At 46.3% G+C, this 16,051-nt stretch overlaps 1 protein-coding gene across 2 annotated transcripts; it reads left to right on the top strand.

The window, feature by feature from the left end:
* Positions 1-1,072: 1,072 nt before the first annotated feature.
* LOC311515912 (zinc finger protein 398-like) lies at positions 1,073-15,912 on the top strand. 2 transcript variants are annotated; one of them, XM_084619411.1, is made up of 7 exons: positions 1,073-1,221; positions 4,784-5,167; positions 7,867-7,993; positions 9,149-9,262; positions 9,394-9,453; positions 9,862-9,975; positions 12,471-15,912. In XM_084619411.1, exons 1-7 carry the CDS (start codon positions 1,198-1,200, stop codon positions 13,568-13,570), a joined length of 1,923 nt encoding a protein of 640 aa, XP_084475537.1. In that variant the 5' UTR covers positions 1,073-1,197; the 3' UTR covers positions 13,571-15,912. The 2 variants fall into 2 exon arrangements, with proteins under 2 accessions (XP_084475537.1, XP_084475536.1); XM_084619410.1 differs by having other exon boundaries at positions 12,468-15,912.
* The last annotated feature ends 139 nt before the right edge of the window (positions 15,913-16,051 follow it).

Genomic DNA, 16,051 nt, shown 5'->3' with positions numbered 1-16,051 from the left:
ATATGAGTCAACAGTGTGCCCTTGTTGCCAAGAAGGTCAATGGCATTTTGGGATGTATAAGTAGGGGCATTGCCAGCAGATCGAGGGACATGATCGTTCCCCTCTATTCGACACTGGTGAGGCCTCATCTGGAGTACTGTGTCCAGTTATGGGCCCCACACTACAAGAAGGATGTGGAAAAATTGGAAAGAGTCCAGCGGAGGGCAACAAAAATGATTAGGGGACTGGAACACATGAGTTATGAGGAGTGGCTGAGGTAACTGGGGACGTTTAGTCTATGGAAAAGAAGAATGAGGGGAGATTTGATAGCTGCTTTCAACTACCTGAAAGGGGGTTCCAAAGAGGATGGCTCTAGACTGTTCTCAGTGGTAGCAGATGACAGAACAAGGAGTAATGGTCTCAAGTTGCAGTGGGGGAGATTTAGATTGGATATTACGAAAAACTTTTTCACTGTGAGGGTGGTGAAACACTGGAATGTGTTACCTAGGGAGGTGGTGGAATCTCCTTCCCTAGAAGTTTTTAAGGTCAGGCTTGACAAAGCCCTGGCTGGGATGATTTAGTCCGGGATCGGTCCTGCTTTGAAGGTTAGACTAGATGACCTCCTGAGGTCCCTTCCAACCCTGATATTCTATGATTCTGTGATCAGGCCTGTCCCTATGAAATGAGGACATCTGGTCGCCCTAGGTCAGCTCCTAACCGGGCACTAGCTTGATCTTCTCAAATAGGCGATTTCACCGATTTTCAACAAGAAACCATTAGGCTAGTCCCCAGACCAGGCCACAGGCACAGCTCGCCCCAGGGGTAGCCAGGGCTCCTCGTGTCTGATGGGGTCAGCTGGCTGGGAGTTCATAGCAGCGCTGCTCAGGCACGAAGACCCGAGCCCTGTGCAAAGGGGTGGGGGTAGATGCGCCCCCAGCACGGGCAGGGGGCAGACGCAGACCCCAAGAGCCGGCCCTGCGCTCCGCCCACGGTAGGTGGCGCTGTTCCTACGCGGGCAGGCTCCTGGGACCCCTTCTCTTTGCAGGAGCGGGGGGGGAGGGGGGCGCCAACTCCCGGCATGCACTCTGCCTCCCCGGCGTGGCCGCGCTGCCCAGCCCCAGCCCCTAGCGAGGCGGCGCCGGGACTCTGCCCAGCCCGCGGCGGGAGCGGGGCTCGGCCGGGCCGGGCCCGCGGGAGCAGCCCCGCCCGGGGGGGGCCATGGCCGAGCGGGCCGCTGCCCAGGTAAGGGCCGGGCGGGCGGGCGGGGGGGGCCTCGGGCCCCGGGAGCGGCCCGCGGGGAGCGCGGCGCTGCCCGGCCGGGCTGGGGCTGGGCCCCGGGGCGGGGGCGGCCGGTCCCGGGGTCCCGGGCAGCAGCGCGGGTGACTCCGGCTGGGAGCAGGGCCCGGGGCTTTGGTGCTTCCCCCGCTGCAGGGACCGGCGCCCCCGCTCGGCCCAAATACCCTGAGCCAGGTGTCGGGTCCGTGCCAGGTCCCGCCCGGGGTTTGCTCTTGCCGGGGGCGCAGAGGCTGCGGGAGCGTCTGGCCGGAGTGGCCCCGGAGGCTGCCGTGGGTTGCGCGCTCGGTGGCGCAGGTGCAGGAGCGGAGCCTGTCTGGCCGGGGGGTGTCCCGGGCTGCGCCCTGCTCCCCTGGGCGCACAGTAAACCGCGGGCCGGTCAGGAGCCTTCCCGCCTAAGGGACTGACTGCTGCCGCTCTTCGGCCCCCAGCGCCCTGGGGAAGACTGTGCGCCATCTCCATGGGGTGCCAGGGTCGTCCTCTGCGGGTTCAGTTGTAGGCCTGGGGCCTGATTTTTAGACACGACTAGTGAGTGTAACAAGGAGAAGGGAATGGATATGGGGCTCTCACAGCTCTAGGATTATCTGTCAGCCAGTTAGGCCCTGGTCCTGCACAGTGTTCCTTGGTGATGGCGCTTCTGCGCTCATCCCTAGTCCTGTTGATTTCAGTGGGGCAATGCACAGGGTTCTGCCCACACAGAGCAGCCGGCAGGATTTAGGTATTGGATCTATGCATATTCCGGTGGTTCGGTTAAGTGTGGCTTTTTTTTTTTTTTTCTTCATAAAACATTACTATTGTCGAGTTGCTTTTTGTGGGCATTGTGGAAGAAGTGAGTCTTAAGGAGGGGTTTGAGTGAAGTGTGTGTTTCAGCTTGGCAGACAAGAATTGGTCAGGCCAGAATATTCTAAAGAAAGAAAATAGCAGAATTGCTGTAATGAATTTAGCAAATCAGCGGCAGCTCTGCTGATGTAACCTGTGGGTCAAGTCCCAGACCAATGTATTATAAACCTCTAAACATTACCTATAGTGAAAATGTTAACAGATCTTTTGACTATTCTATCCGGATTAGAACTGCAGAGTGCTCAAAAGTTTGCCTTAATAGGGTTTATGTGAAGATTTTCTTTCACATGACTCCTTATGAAATTCCCATCCCAAATATTGTTTTATTAAAGACTAACAGATTTATTTGGGCATAAGCTTTCATGGGTAAAAAACCCACTTCTTTAGATGCATGTGAAAATTTTCTTTAGTGAAAATTACAGATGCAGGCAAAAATATATGTTGGCACATGAAGAGAAGGGAGTTACCTTACAAATGGAGAACCAATGTTGAAGGCCAATTTAGACAGGATGGATGTGGTCCACTCCCAATAACTGATGAGGAGGTGTCAATACCAAGAGATGGAAAATTGGGGACAACTTATACCTTCAAGTCAGTGGCACTGCTATGGGTACCCGCATGGCCCCACAGTATGCCAACATTTTTATGGCTGACTTAGAACAACAGTTCCTCAGCTCTCGTCCCCTAGCACCCCTCCTCTACTTATGCTACACTGATGACATCTTCATCATATGGACCCATGGGAAGGAGGCCCTTGAAGAATTCCACCTGGATTTCAACAATTTCCACCCTGTCATCAACCTCAGACTGGACCAGTCCACACAAGAGATCCATTTCCTGGACACTACAGTGCAAATAAGTGATGGTCTCATAAACACCACCCTATACCGGAAACCTACTGACCGCTATGCTTACCTACATGCCTCCAGCTTTCATCCAGACCACACCACGCAATTCATTGTCTATAGCCAAGCCTTAAGATTCAACCGCATTTGCTCCAGTCTCTCAGACAGAGACAAACACCTACAAGATCTCTATCAAGCATTCTTAAAACTACAATACCCACCTGGGGAAGTGAGAAAACAGATCGCCAGAGCGAGATGGGTCCCCAGAAGTCACCTATTACAGGACAGGCCCAACAAGGAAAATAACAGAACACCACTGGCCATCACATACAGCCCCTAGCTAAAACCTCTCCAGCGCATCATCAACGATCTACAACCTATCCTGGAAAACGATCTCACAGGCCTTGGGAGGCAGGCTAATCCTTGCTTACAGACAGCCCCCAACCTGAAGCAAATACTCACTAGCAACTATACATCACACCACACCACAGAAACACTAACCCAGGAGCCAATCCCTGTAACAAACCCAGTTGCCTTCTCTATCCCCATATCTACTCTAGCAACACCATGATAGGACCCAACCACACCATCAGAGGCTCATTCACCTGCACATCTGCTAATGTGATATATATGCCATTATGTGCCAGCAATGCCCCTCTGCCATGTACATTGGCCAAACCGGACAGTCTCTTTGTGAAAGGATAAATGGACACAAATCAGACATCAGGAATGGTAATATACAAAAGCCAGTAGGAGAACAGTTCAATCTCCCTGGACACTCAATAACAGATTTAAAAGTAGCCATGCTTCAACAAAAAACCTTCAAAAACAGACTTCAAAGAGAAACGGCAGAACTACAATCCATTTGCAAACTTAACACAATCAATTTGGGCTTGAAGAGGGACTGGGAGTAGCTGGCTCCCTACAAAAGCAATTTTCCCTCTCTTGGTTTTGACACCTCCTCATCAATTATTGGTAGTGGACCACATCCCCCCTGACTGAATTGGCCTTTTCATCACTGGTTCTCCACTGGTAAGGTAACTCCCTTCTCTTCATGTGCCAATATATATTATTTATGCCTGTATCTGTAATTTTCACTCCATTCATCTGAAGAAGTGGATTTTTTACCCACGAAAATGTATGCTCAAATAAATCTGTTAGTGTTTAAGGTGCCACCAGACACCTTTTTGTTTTTGTGGATACAGACTAATTTGGCTACCCCTCTAAATCTCGTTTTGAGTGTCAAACAGACCCAAAGCCTCAAATCAAATCTCAGTAGTAACCAGAGTTTTGCTTGGCTCTGTTGCAAACTGTCCCAGGTGTGTTAGCAAGGCTTATGAACCTTAGTGGTGCACATCATCTGAGTTTTCACTTCGTAATAATCCCAGCACAGATGGGTTGGTGTGGTGGTGTTTGCTTTGTATTACAATAATGCCCGAAGGCCCCAACCAAGATCAGAGCTTCAATGTGCTCAGCCTATACAAACCCATAGTAAAAGACAGTCGTTGCTCCGAAGAGCTAACTGTGTAGACAAGAAGCAGTCACAGAGAGGTGAAATTATACAACACGTGTTACAACACAGATCAGTGGCAGAGGTGGGAATAGAACCCAGGTCTCCTGACTATCAGTCCACTAGATCATATATTGGTTTTGTTGGGACTGTTTTGCACAACTCTAAATTTGACCCTATTAAAAACAAAGATCTAATTGCAAGGTTTGAACAGCCTGTAGCACGTGATCTACTTCTGTGTTGTTTCTCTTTGTAGCTTATTTTGCTAGTTGGGAACATAAACCCAGCTCTCTTTAATTTTTGTCCTTGCAAACAGGCATCAGAATGGGACACAGAGGTACAAGCTCCCCTTATCCCAGATGTAAGTTTTGTGAAAGAAACCCAACTGCAGACTGCGGCTATTTCCTTGTGGACTGTGGTAGCTGCTGTTCAAGCGGTGGAGAGGAAAGTGGAGTCTCATGCTATGCGATTGCTGAATTTGGAGCGGAGATCAGGGACAGCTGAGAAGAAATTTGTGGACTGTGAGAAAACAGTGGTAGAGTTTGGTAACCAATTGGAAAGTAAGTGGGCCGTGCTGGGAACTCTGATCCAGGAGTATGGACTGCTGCAGAGAAGACTGGAGAACATGGAGAACCTGCTGAAGAACAGGAACTTCTGGATCCTAAGAATTCCCCCTGCTAGTAAAGGAGAAGACCCAAAGGTAACAGTAACCCATCTAGTACTTTCGTGTAAAACTAATGTATACTGTATCGGAGAAGTTTTTATGTCCCTATAAATCACCATTGTAAAATAGCTTGGCTGGAAGGAGCAGTCTGACTGGCTGCTAGCTGTATTGCTTATTAAGCAAGTACTTAATCCACAAGATATGTGAAAGCAATTATGAAATGTATACCCATGTTGCACTGCCCTACTCCAGTGTATCATGCAGAATGAGCATTCTGCTGCAGTCTAGCGAACAGTTCAATATAAAAAAAAAAAATCTTTTTTTTAAAAAAACAAAACAAGAAATTTCATATAAAAATCCCTATGTTAAAATAATTTTATGCTTCCAAAGTGAAACACTTAAGTCTGGAAATGCCAAAATCCGTTGCTCCCCTAAACTTAAGTCTGCTTCTTTATCCATATGCATTACAGTACAGTCCCTAGGTGGGCATGATTACATGCTGTTTTCCCTGGGACCCTGGACCCCTGCCTCACACAATAAAGTTGGGCACTATCTAGTGCGGTGTTTATCCCAGACTTTATCATGCCGTGACCCCCTTTGGGTTCACCTCTGTTAATGCGACATGCCCCTGCCCCCAGTAATTAGCATACAGGATGGACAAAATAAAATTCCATCTTAACAGCCTGTTTGAAAACTGTTGGTGGATAGCCAGGCCCAAATTAACCAATGCATACTCGCACAAGGCCTCTGTTTTGGGGGGCCCTGACCACTGGACCATAATAAGGGATAGGCAACTGGCAGCCCGGGCGGGGGGCACATGAAACCTGCCAGATCTTTTTATTTGGCCCGCCACCGTGTGCGCAGAAAGGGGAAGGCTCTGCCCCCTCCGCCTTCCTCATCTCACCAGTTGCTCCTGTGCCCTCCATGTGGGGCTTGTGACCAGCTGCCAGCCATTAAAGGCATGCTGCCCCTACTGTATGAGAGCATTTTATGGCTCTGGTAGCAGATGGTGCTGCCTAGCTGCCCAAAGAGCTGGTTGCTTCAAAGCTCTTTCATTTCATAGGCTACGCTTGCAAACATAACCTTCTTTTAACAAAGCTCTTTGGGTGGGATATTGGATGCTTTCAAATTTTAGATGCATTTTTCAACGTATCTTCAACCAGCTGAGTAATGCTGCTTTCCAGGATAAGTACATGGCTTAAAACTATTAACATTTTTTTTTTTAAATTAAAAATCTAAGAGAGAAGTAAACCATAACCTCCTACTGAAAGTCTCCCAAACTTTAAGAAATGTAAGCTATAGATCTGACTTTCTGGGTAAGGACCATCTAAACAATTTCTATTAAGTTGAAAAAATATATATATTTTGCGGACATAGGTATATTAACCAAGCAAAGGACAGATGACAATGAATACAATCTACTGTTAGTCATTATAATCCACAGCCAGGTATTCATCTGTTTTTAAAAAAATATATATATTTAAATGGGGAGGAAATCTATTCAATCTGTTTTTATATAAATTATATATTTTATAGTTTTCTACATTGTTCATAAAAGGTAATGGTCTTAATGCTCTCTTCAGAGGCATGTCACTTTCTACAGGGAGAGCTGATGGGCCAGTTCCTATTGTAAAACTGGAATGACTCCATTAACTTCACTGACTATTCCAGATTCTGCTGCAAGTGAAAGCAGGATCTGGCCCAAAGTCCCATACTGTGAAAAACCACCGTGTTTGGGATGGCTTCCAGTCTACAGTTTTTACCTGTTGTCTTTCCACAAACTCCGAACAAGAATGGTGTTTGAGCTGTACCTTGTTCCAGTACAGTATCTGAGAACAATGGAATAATACTTGATTCTAGAATATATGATTAAAAATAGGGCAAAATTACCATGTGCAGTTAGTCACCTCTTGGTCCATAGCCTCTCCAGCACTTCGGAAACTGAGTGATCCATGTTAAATAGCCAAGTTACGAGTAATGTGTGTTCTGTAAAGGGTTTTTGGGCCATTAGATTAGATGCATAGTGAAGTAATCTTACTGAGAGGGGCTTGGATTCCAGGGTGATGTGTGGTATAAATACTCAAAAGACAAATGTTTGTATAGTGCATGCAGTGTTCTTCAGTACTGGATAAAGCAAAGTAGATTTTTGACGTGTAGTGATGTCAGCACTAGGGGGCTGGTTAGCAAGCAGAAGTGAAAGGCATTTTTAAATAATACCTTTAACAGTCACTAGATGTATATAGATCCTCTTGAAATCAAAGGCCATAACTACATGCTCCTGACTTCTAAAATGCTTTGTCTAATTTTTTTAAAATTTTAAAGTTTCTGTGGGAATACTATTTAAAATGTTTTCCATATAAACATGACTAATCCACTCCCACTGCCTCCCAACTCACAGTGCCATTGTCGCTCCTACTGTACCTGATCTGGAGAGACCACCTCTAAGGGTAAGCAAGTAGTTCACTCTCCAAGCCCATTCCAGTCTCAATGCAGAGACTTCTAGCAAGGCCATCATTTGGTGCCAGTTTTCATGATGGTTATTCTGGAGTGGACACCTGTTGACTGGACATGGGAGGGAGACCCACCTGCTTATATATAGACCAATGGGCAGTCATCCCAAAGCTAAATTTCTGCAATTTCCAACCCATTTGTCTGTTCTACAAGGTGAAAGGATAGCTGGTGTCAGGAGGCGATAGCAGCAGAAGGTGCTGAGTGTGTGACACTTGTGATTTCAGGTCCCAGTGGCGTTTGATGATGTCTCAATCCAAATTCCCCGGGAGAAGTGGGAGAATTTGGAAGAGTGGCAGAAAGAGCTTTACAAGAATGTGATGAAGGGCAACTATGAGTCTTTGATCTCACTAGGTAAAGAGCATTTTACACTTATTGGAGGCTTTGCAATCTGACTTGATGAATTTCTTCTATCCCAAGGCTGTTCTCAACTTCTTCTGATTTCTGGTGGATCAGCACCTATCTCAGACCCTGTGTGATAGACCAGCTCCACAAATCTTCCCAATTTAGAGAGATTTCAAAAAGCTAACGGGGTTCCTGGTCCCCCCACCTTCTGAGTTTTCTGGTACTGAGTTAATTGTTTTGGTGTAAGCTCCGGCCATGTCCAGAAACCTGACCTATTCATTGTGTGAAGGTGTTGCAAGATCTTCTGCATTAATGGCTGTCTCAAGGTTTCTGCCCATGTTATACTAGAAACACACATTTTTAAAATTAGGGCTTTGCAAAAGGTTCACACAAGAACCCAGGCCCACCTGATATTGGGGAGGACTAAGGTGCTGTTAATTTATGCAAACCTGAGAGTGCCAGCAAGTTTTGAGGAAGTGATTACTAGGTCCTTGCTCTGGAAACTGTCCCTTGGTACAGACTGTCTTTCTGATTATTGACTTGTCTTGAATCCCCCTTTCTATGATGAGGATTATAGCAAGGCAACTCTGGCAGTATCTGGAGGAGCCAAGGAAATCTGAGCACAGGCACCTTTGTTTTAGACTGGCTCCTTAGTCAGTGATCTCTTCCTGGAAAGAAATGAAGATCCAAGTGTCTAGTCTGATTCTTTTAGATCTGCCAGATACCTTTGATACTGCCAGCCTCACGGTATTCTTGACATGTCTGCATATCTTGCTGTGGGTGGATTGACAGCTGCTCATGAATGGTGGCAGGTTTTTCTCTCAAGATACGATGATGATGAGCTTTGGAGAAGTGTCCAACACACTTAGAGACCTTCCAGTTCCTTGATATCCTATAGGTTGCCTTTCTTCTCCAGCAGCCCAGTAAAGCCCAGCAGTCTGCACTTTGAGGTTGTGTGAGGGAACCCCCCCCCATCCTGTAAGGAGCTCCCATTTTCCAGCAGACATTTGCTCTTCTGCATGATCTTCGTTCACCATTTCTCACATCTGTGCAGATTATCTGTCTCTTCCAGAGAGGCAAGGAGGTTGGCTTAAAACCAGGAGAACCCCTTTAAAACTAAAATCAGTACTTACTATATCCTCAATACCTCTTTTCCCTGAACAGACCATGCAATTTCCAAGCCTGATATTTTATCGCGGATTGAACAAGGGGAAGAGCTCTGTGCTGGGGAGCTGCAGGACTTGGAAGTGAGAGAGATCCCTACAGAATCTAGCACAGGTGAGTAATGGACTGAAATGGAAAAGTGAGTGTAGTTAAAAGTAGGGAATTCCACCAAAGAATAGAAATATGAGGAAAAAACACATGAGCTTGATACGTTTTAACTGACCATTTTCTTATCTTCATTGCAGACGTCATTCATGACTTTCCACCTGCCCCAGTTACTTCTGTCTCTGCCGGTCCCAGCACAGGTAATACATAAAATCCATTTGGAACACTGATTGCAGTTAATGTTGAGAATCCTGCTCATGTAGTCACAGCTTAAATTCCTGTGAGCAGGTTTTTATTATCCTGCTCTTGCACCAATCTCTCCTTGTTCTGGCTCTTCAGAGTGTTCTGATCATCTGATATATTCACCCCATATTTTTTAATTTCCATTTTAACATGTGCAAACCGTCAGAACGTGCATCTCTTCCAGCAAAGAAATAGTCAAATTCACCACTGGTATATGTTAATGCAACTCTCAGTGGAGTCGTGCCAGTTTGCTCCAACCGGATACTTGGTCCATTGTGTTGGTTTCAGATCAGCTCTCAAATACTGAATAAGATGTTCCGTGGATTATACATAAGCTGTGATGTCACCCTCTTTCCTCTGAACAGAATCTCCCATTTCTACCACGGACATTATCTCATGGATTAAACAAGAAGAGGAGCAGAGCATACGAGCTCAAGAGAATGCTAAGGAACAAGAAACGCATAGAAGTACCTGCACCAGTGAGTACAGGAGTGAAATAACTGAGGAACAGTGAGTAAATTGCCTGAGAGTTACTTCCCTGAGGTGGCTGGTCCCCTGGATTTGTTGGGAGGCCCAGGCAGAGCCATCTCTCTGTACATTTTCGGTTTAGAGTGTCATCCTGGAGGGAGGACATTCCCCATGGATGCAGCTCCAATGGAAAGACAGAGGCAGGGCTTTGCTAATGAGTCGGAGGTGAAGGGACAGCTGTTAGATTTCCAGTGGGGTACAGGTGGAGAATCCACTTGAGGGGAAAGTTTTCAGCAGCTGTGTGGGCTAGGAACCCTAGTTGCCCAAGCGTAAAAAGAGTGGGGATATGACTAATTTTTCCTCTCCTCCTGGAAAGAGTGCCCATCTCTTGTGACTGATCTCCACAGAACTGGACTTGGTCTTCAGTTTCTTTGTTATTAAAAATGGCCCAGAAGGCAGAGTATGGTGTAGAGAACCAGAAGGAGGCAGACTGCAATATGACCGATTTCCTCCAGTGTTGGGATTGAGGGCCTTGTAACATTCAGTTTTTAATTTTTTTTAATTTTAAAGGTGCTTTATTGATAAAAGAACCAGTAGTTGTTCATTAAGTATTCATCCATGCCCCACACAGTAAATATCACCTTATACCACTTGGCCAGGTAAAATGAATATTAATACTTAAACGATTTTTTGACAGCACTTGTAAGTCCCTTAATTCTTATACAGTTGGGAATGTTGTTTTTCCTCTCTCCATAACAGTGAAAGCTTCACTCCACTCCATACCAGTTTTTATTCCTATATATAAAACTTTCTGTAAACAGATAAACCCTGATCCTGTCCTGAGCTCTGTACAGTCCTCCACCTGTGCAGAACATCTTGCAAGATGGGGGCTTAAAACACTAATCACGTGTACATAGAAGGCTGGTTCCATACAGCACAAGGCTCTTCTGTGACTCTGATTTCTAGGTAGAAGTCCTCAATTTATCTTTGGAAACATCACAGGGAATGATCTTGTATTTTGAAAAGCACTAGGAAATCAGAGAGAGTGTGTCCCCTTTTATCTTGGTGTGACTGAATACAGATCTAGACACATGTATTGCCCCTTCTTAGTTCCAAAGCTTTGGATTTACACTTTTCTTAGAAGTGAAACTCATCACAAAATAACTCAGCTCAAAATGTCGTCTTGGTGTAACGCACTAGAAAAAAAGGGGAAGATTTTCACTCGGCTCCTGTCCCACACCAGTTGTATGATCAGGCAATAAATAAGGTTTAGAGCCAGCTGTGTTGTAATTTTGGTGAAAAATGATGGGACATGGCAAGAATGATTCTTAGAGCTTCATTTTTGACTCGTCAATCTAGAGGCCAGTTTGGGGTGAGGAGCTAGCCCAATGGAGAACTCTCTGTAAATAGCCGGATATGGGTAACTTCCTAGTACAGGGTGGGCAAACTTTTTGGCCTGAGGGCCACATCTGGGTGGGGAAATTATATGCAGGGCCGTGAATGTAGGGAAGGGGGGTTGGGTATGGGACGGGGTGCGGTGTGCAGGAAGGGGCTTAGGGCAAGGGGTTGGGGTGCAGGAGAGGGCTCAGGGTAGGGGGTTGGGGTGCAGCAGGGGGCTCAAGGTAGGGGGTTGGGGGCTCAGGGCAGGGGGTTGTGGTGCAGGAGGGAATGTAGAGTGTGGGAGGTGGTGCGGTGTGCAGGAAGGGGCTCAGGGCAAGGGGTTGGGGTGCAGGAGGGGACTCAGGGCAGGGGGTTGGGGTGCAGGAGGAGTGCGGGGTAGGGCAGGAGGTTGGGGTGCAGGGTGCAGGAGGGGTTTAGGGTGCGGGCTCTGGCCCAGTGCCACTTACCTTGAGCAGTTCTGGGGTGGCAGCGGTTTGCAGTGGGGCTAAGGCAGGCTCCCTGCCTGCCCTGGCCCCGTGCCGCTCCCAGAAGCAGCTAGCATGTCCGACAGTGACTCCTGGGGGTGGAGTGGGGCAGGCGGCTCTGTCGCGCGCTGCCCTCGCCTGTGGGTACCACCCTTGAAACTCCCATTGGCCACGGTTCCCCGTTCCCGCCCAGTGGGAGCTGCAAGGGGCGGTGCCTGAAAACAAGGAAAGCGCACGGAGCCCTCTGCTTCCCCCAGGGGCCGCAGGGACATGGTGCCAGCTGCTTCCAGGAGTGGTGTGGGGCCAGGGAAGGCAGGGAGCCTGTCTTAGCCCTGCTGCACCACGGGCTGGCATTCTTGCGGGCCAGATTGAAAGCCTTGACGGGCTATAGTTTGCCCTCCCCTGTTCTAGTACCTACAGATTGAGAGTGAAGTCTTTCTTACTTGGCACTGTTTCAACAGACCATTCCGAGCATTTTTGTAGCACATGTAGAAGAGAAATCCAACTTCATGGGATTCCATTATGAATCAGAAACCTCCAAATCTTAAGGGGTTTCTTTATTTCAAATTGATGCATAAGTAACGTAAGGATTATCTCCTCCTTCCCCCCCCCCCACTCTCCCCCCGCTCCCCCTCTAGCAGATGATAGGTTCTTGGTCAAACATGAGGAGCGTCCTCAGGAGAGAGGTCCTGTGAACCAGGAACTGCCTGTGACCTTATCAGGAAGATCAGAAGCATGTGTTTTCCAAGTAGCCAGCTGCGAAAATCAGCCCAATTCAAACATGCAGCTCATCTCAAACGCAACCTCTACAGCACACAGTCTGGGGGAATCCACTCAAGGTGAAACAGAGTTTGGTCAGTTTCCAAACGTTGCCGCCCAACAGGGAAGCCAACTGGGAGAAAGACCATATTTGTGCAGTGAGTGTGGGAGGTGCTTCAGCCAGAAAGACATCTTCATATCACATCAGAGAACCCACACCGCTGAGAAACCCTATTCCTGCTCCGAGTGCGGGAAAAAGTTTGCCCAGCAATCCAATCTGAACAACCACTTCCGGCTCCACACAGGTGAGAGGCTTTATGTGTGTTCACAGTGCGGGAAGAGCTTCATCCACCAGTCCAGGCTCACCTACCACTACAGAGTCCACACGGGAGAGCGGCCCTACATGTGCACAGAGTGTGGGAAGGGCTTCACCGAGCAATCCAAATTAACAAACCACTGTCGAATCCACACAGGTGAGAGGCCACACACCTGTGCCGAGTGCGGGAAGAGCTTCAGTCTGAAGATAAGCCTTATAATTCACCAGAGAAACCACGCCAAGGAAAGACCTTATGAATGCACTGAATGTGGCTTAAACTTCAATTGTCACTCAGGACTCATCAGGCATCAGATGATTCACACGGGGGAGCGGCCCTATAAATGCGCAGACTGTGGGAAAGGCTTCATGCGGAAGGAGCATCTTCTGAACCACCAGCGACTGCACACGGGAGAGAGACCCTACCAATGTACGGTGTGCGGGAAGAGCTTCATTCGGAAGCATCATCTTCTGAAACATCAGCGGATCCACACGGGGGAGCGGCCCTACCAGTGTGCCGAGTGTGGCAAAAGCTTTAGGTATAAACAGTCGCTCAAAGATCACCTGAGAATTCATAGCGCAGAGCAGAGGCAGCCGGAAATTTCCCAGGGCCTTTTGCAGGAAATAGAAACTGGGCTCCTTGATGTTAAAATAGAAAATACATGGTAGCATGATTGTAAATAGTTGCCTAATAAAAGTACATCAGCTCCAGCAAATTGGAAGAGGACGTTATCGCGTTATAAAGGTAAGTAAAAGCAGACATTCAAACTTCCCTCTCTTAGAGGAGCACACTCATGAGCTTCTAAATCCATGAGCCCTTGAGAAGAAAGGATGCTCAGTGTGCTCACGTGAACTCTACAAAGGGGAAGGGAGGGCATGAACCTTGGCTTTATATCTGTCAAACTCATTATTGAGATGATTTTTACTTTAGTGTTGGTCCAACTCCTGTTTGAAGACCTTTCCAGTTAAAGCTTACCTTGCTGTGTATGTCAATCTGTTATACACACAAACACACACACACTGTATAAAAATGTATTGAATCTTTATTTTGAGCAGTCAATGCTTTTCTTTAGTTCTTGGACTTTATTTTAGGGAAAACAGGAACATGAGGTTAGATGTGACCCAGGTGAGAACTTTTTAAAAAATAATAATAATCCACTTGTTTTTAAAAAACAATACTGTTTCCAACAGTGTTTCCAACACTTTCCAAAAGAGCCTCATCAACATGAACCATGTCTTGGAAAACTTGAGTGGTCCCTTCTGAGAATTTGCTGATTTTAAAAAAAATGCTACAGAGTTAATGTAGTTTTTATAAGATAGTCAAGTGTTGCTTGCGTGCATAACACTGCCAATATTAAGTGTAAGATCACTATTTATAAACCAAACATTTATTACTATGTGATTTTATTAAGTGTTGGGTTTTCTTTCTCTCAAAAAAGACAAGATTTTTGCAATTCCTCAGTATTTAAAAGTCTAATGACTGGAAACAAAGTGGGTTTTCTGTACATATGGGAAATGGGAAAACTACATAAAAAATTATCCAAGAACTTTTGTTTTAAAGATTTTTTTTTTCTCCAGCCATGCAACTGAAATAATGTTGTAGTACTGTGATCACTCCATTAGCTAACACATCTCCATGCTGGGATATTAGTGGCCCTACAGCCTGTAAATGGTGCTGTTTGTACACAGATTCCAGGGCGGAAAGAATTCTTTGGTGGGTAGGGAATGTAATTCTTCTGAGGCACTTTGTTCTCCTTTGTTTAAACATTGATGGACGGGATAATATGGGTGTATGCTTCTGCATAGCTCTTTATTACATGGCTTAGTCACGTGTGCAAAGTGTAAACTAATTTTGCTCTATTGCTAGCCTAGCACCAAATTAAGGTTCTGATCATTTAACTTTGTGAGACTGAGCAGACTGCTGCACCTGCATCAAGCCCTGCTGAAGACAGTGCGGCTCTGTGCGGACACAACTGCCCACATGGAGGAAGTTGCAGGATTGGGGCCTAAATTTGATTGTATATGCACCAAGGCCCTGATCCAGTCTCCCCTGAAGCCAATGAGTTTTTTCCAGGGCAGGGGCAGGCTGCCAGTGTGCTAAAATATAGAAAACTCAGCACAAGGACCAAAAAGACCCTGCAATTGTGACATTTAGTATAGAGTTGGGGCTTGTGGGGGGGGGGTGTTCTAATTTTTGCTTGGCTGCTGTTTTTACGCTTCCTAGTTATCCTGTAAAGAACCAAAGTCCGGGGGAAAAAATCGCTGCAAAAATAAGTCTGATAAATATCTTCCACCATGCTTAGGAGCCAGGTCTTCAATCTCTGAATCAGAACAAAAATTTGTGAGGGGGTAACACTGAAAACTCAATTTTGTTTTTCATTTACATTAATTGCAGCTGGCTGCTAATAAGTGTTCGCATCAGAGAAGTGCATGCCCCTGTGGAGTTAACATGAAGCTACTGCAGTGCATTCAGGTCAAAAACATCTTTGTAAAGATTATAGTATATACTGGACTCAGGTCTTAGTTTCAGGAGAATATTGACCTGAGGCTTAAGAGTTTCTGAGCACTGTCCAGGCCTCTCAGGATTTGGCCTATTATAGTTAGGTTGAGTGAAAAGGAATTACTTGTAATGGGGAACTGGCCATTCACTCTGCAGTTTCAGGCCTTCTGTTCCATCAGTAGTCACTATGGCAACAGTTTTCCCCCTTTTTCTAAACCTCAACGGACATGAACAAGTAAGTATGTCCATTCCTGTTTACTGCTATTGTCAGTCTGCTCTAGAAAATAGATGGGGGTGCAGAGAATACCTTTCAGCAGCCTGGGTGTAATCATCCAGCGACTTTGATATATAGTCGATACCATTGTGTTCATTTAAATCACTGTGAACACATCCATACAACCTTTTAGTCTCTGCTTTTGTATAAACTGCCAGCACTTGAATAATTTTAACATCTTTGGCATGAGAAAGCTTGCATGTTAACTTTTATGGACCAATAAATGTTATTACCTGATTTATCCTGTCTGCTGTGTTTTAACACGTTGTATTCGAGGTTTTGTCAGTCTGACGTAACACAGGAGGTCATCTGAAGCATGAGCATTTTCCCAAGATGGATAGATTCTCCTGCAGCTAAAATCCTCTTCCTAGCAGCT

This window comes from Lepidochelys olivacea, assembly GCF_965140295.1.
Source record: "Lepidochelys olivacea isolate rLepOli2 genome assembly, chromosome: 2".
NCBI classification, from domain to species: Eukaryota; Metazoa; Chordata; order Testudines; family Cheloniidae; genus Lepidochelys; species Lepidochelys olivacea.
The sequence above is the reverse complement of the archived record's forward strand: the minus strand, read 5'-3'. Positions and strand labels throughout refer to the sequence as shown.

Coding starts and splice junctions, on each gene's coding strand:
- LOC311515912 (XM_084619410.1), top strand. CDS start 1,198: ATGGCCGAGCGGGCCGCTGCCCAG. Junction 5,168..7,866: donor GTAAAGGAGAAGACCCAAAG/GTAACAGTAACC, acceptor TTGTGATTTCAG/GTCCCAGTGGCGTTTGATGA. Junction 9,976..12,467: donor GCATAGAAGTACCTGCACCA/GTGAGTACAGGA, acceptor CTCCCCCTCTAG/CAGATGATAGGTTCTTGGTC.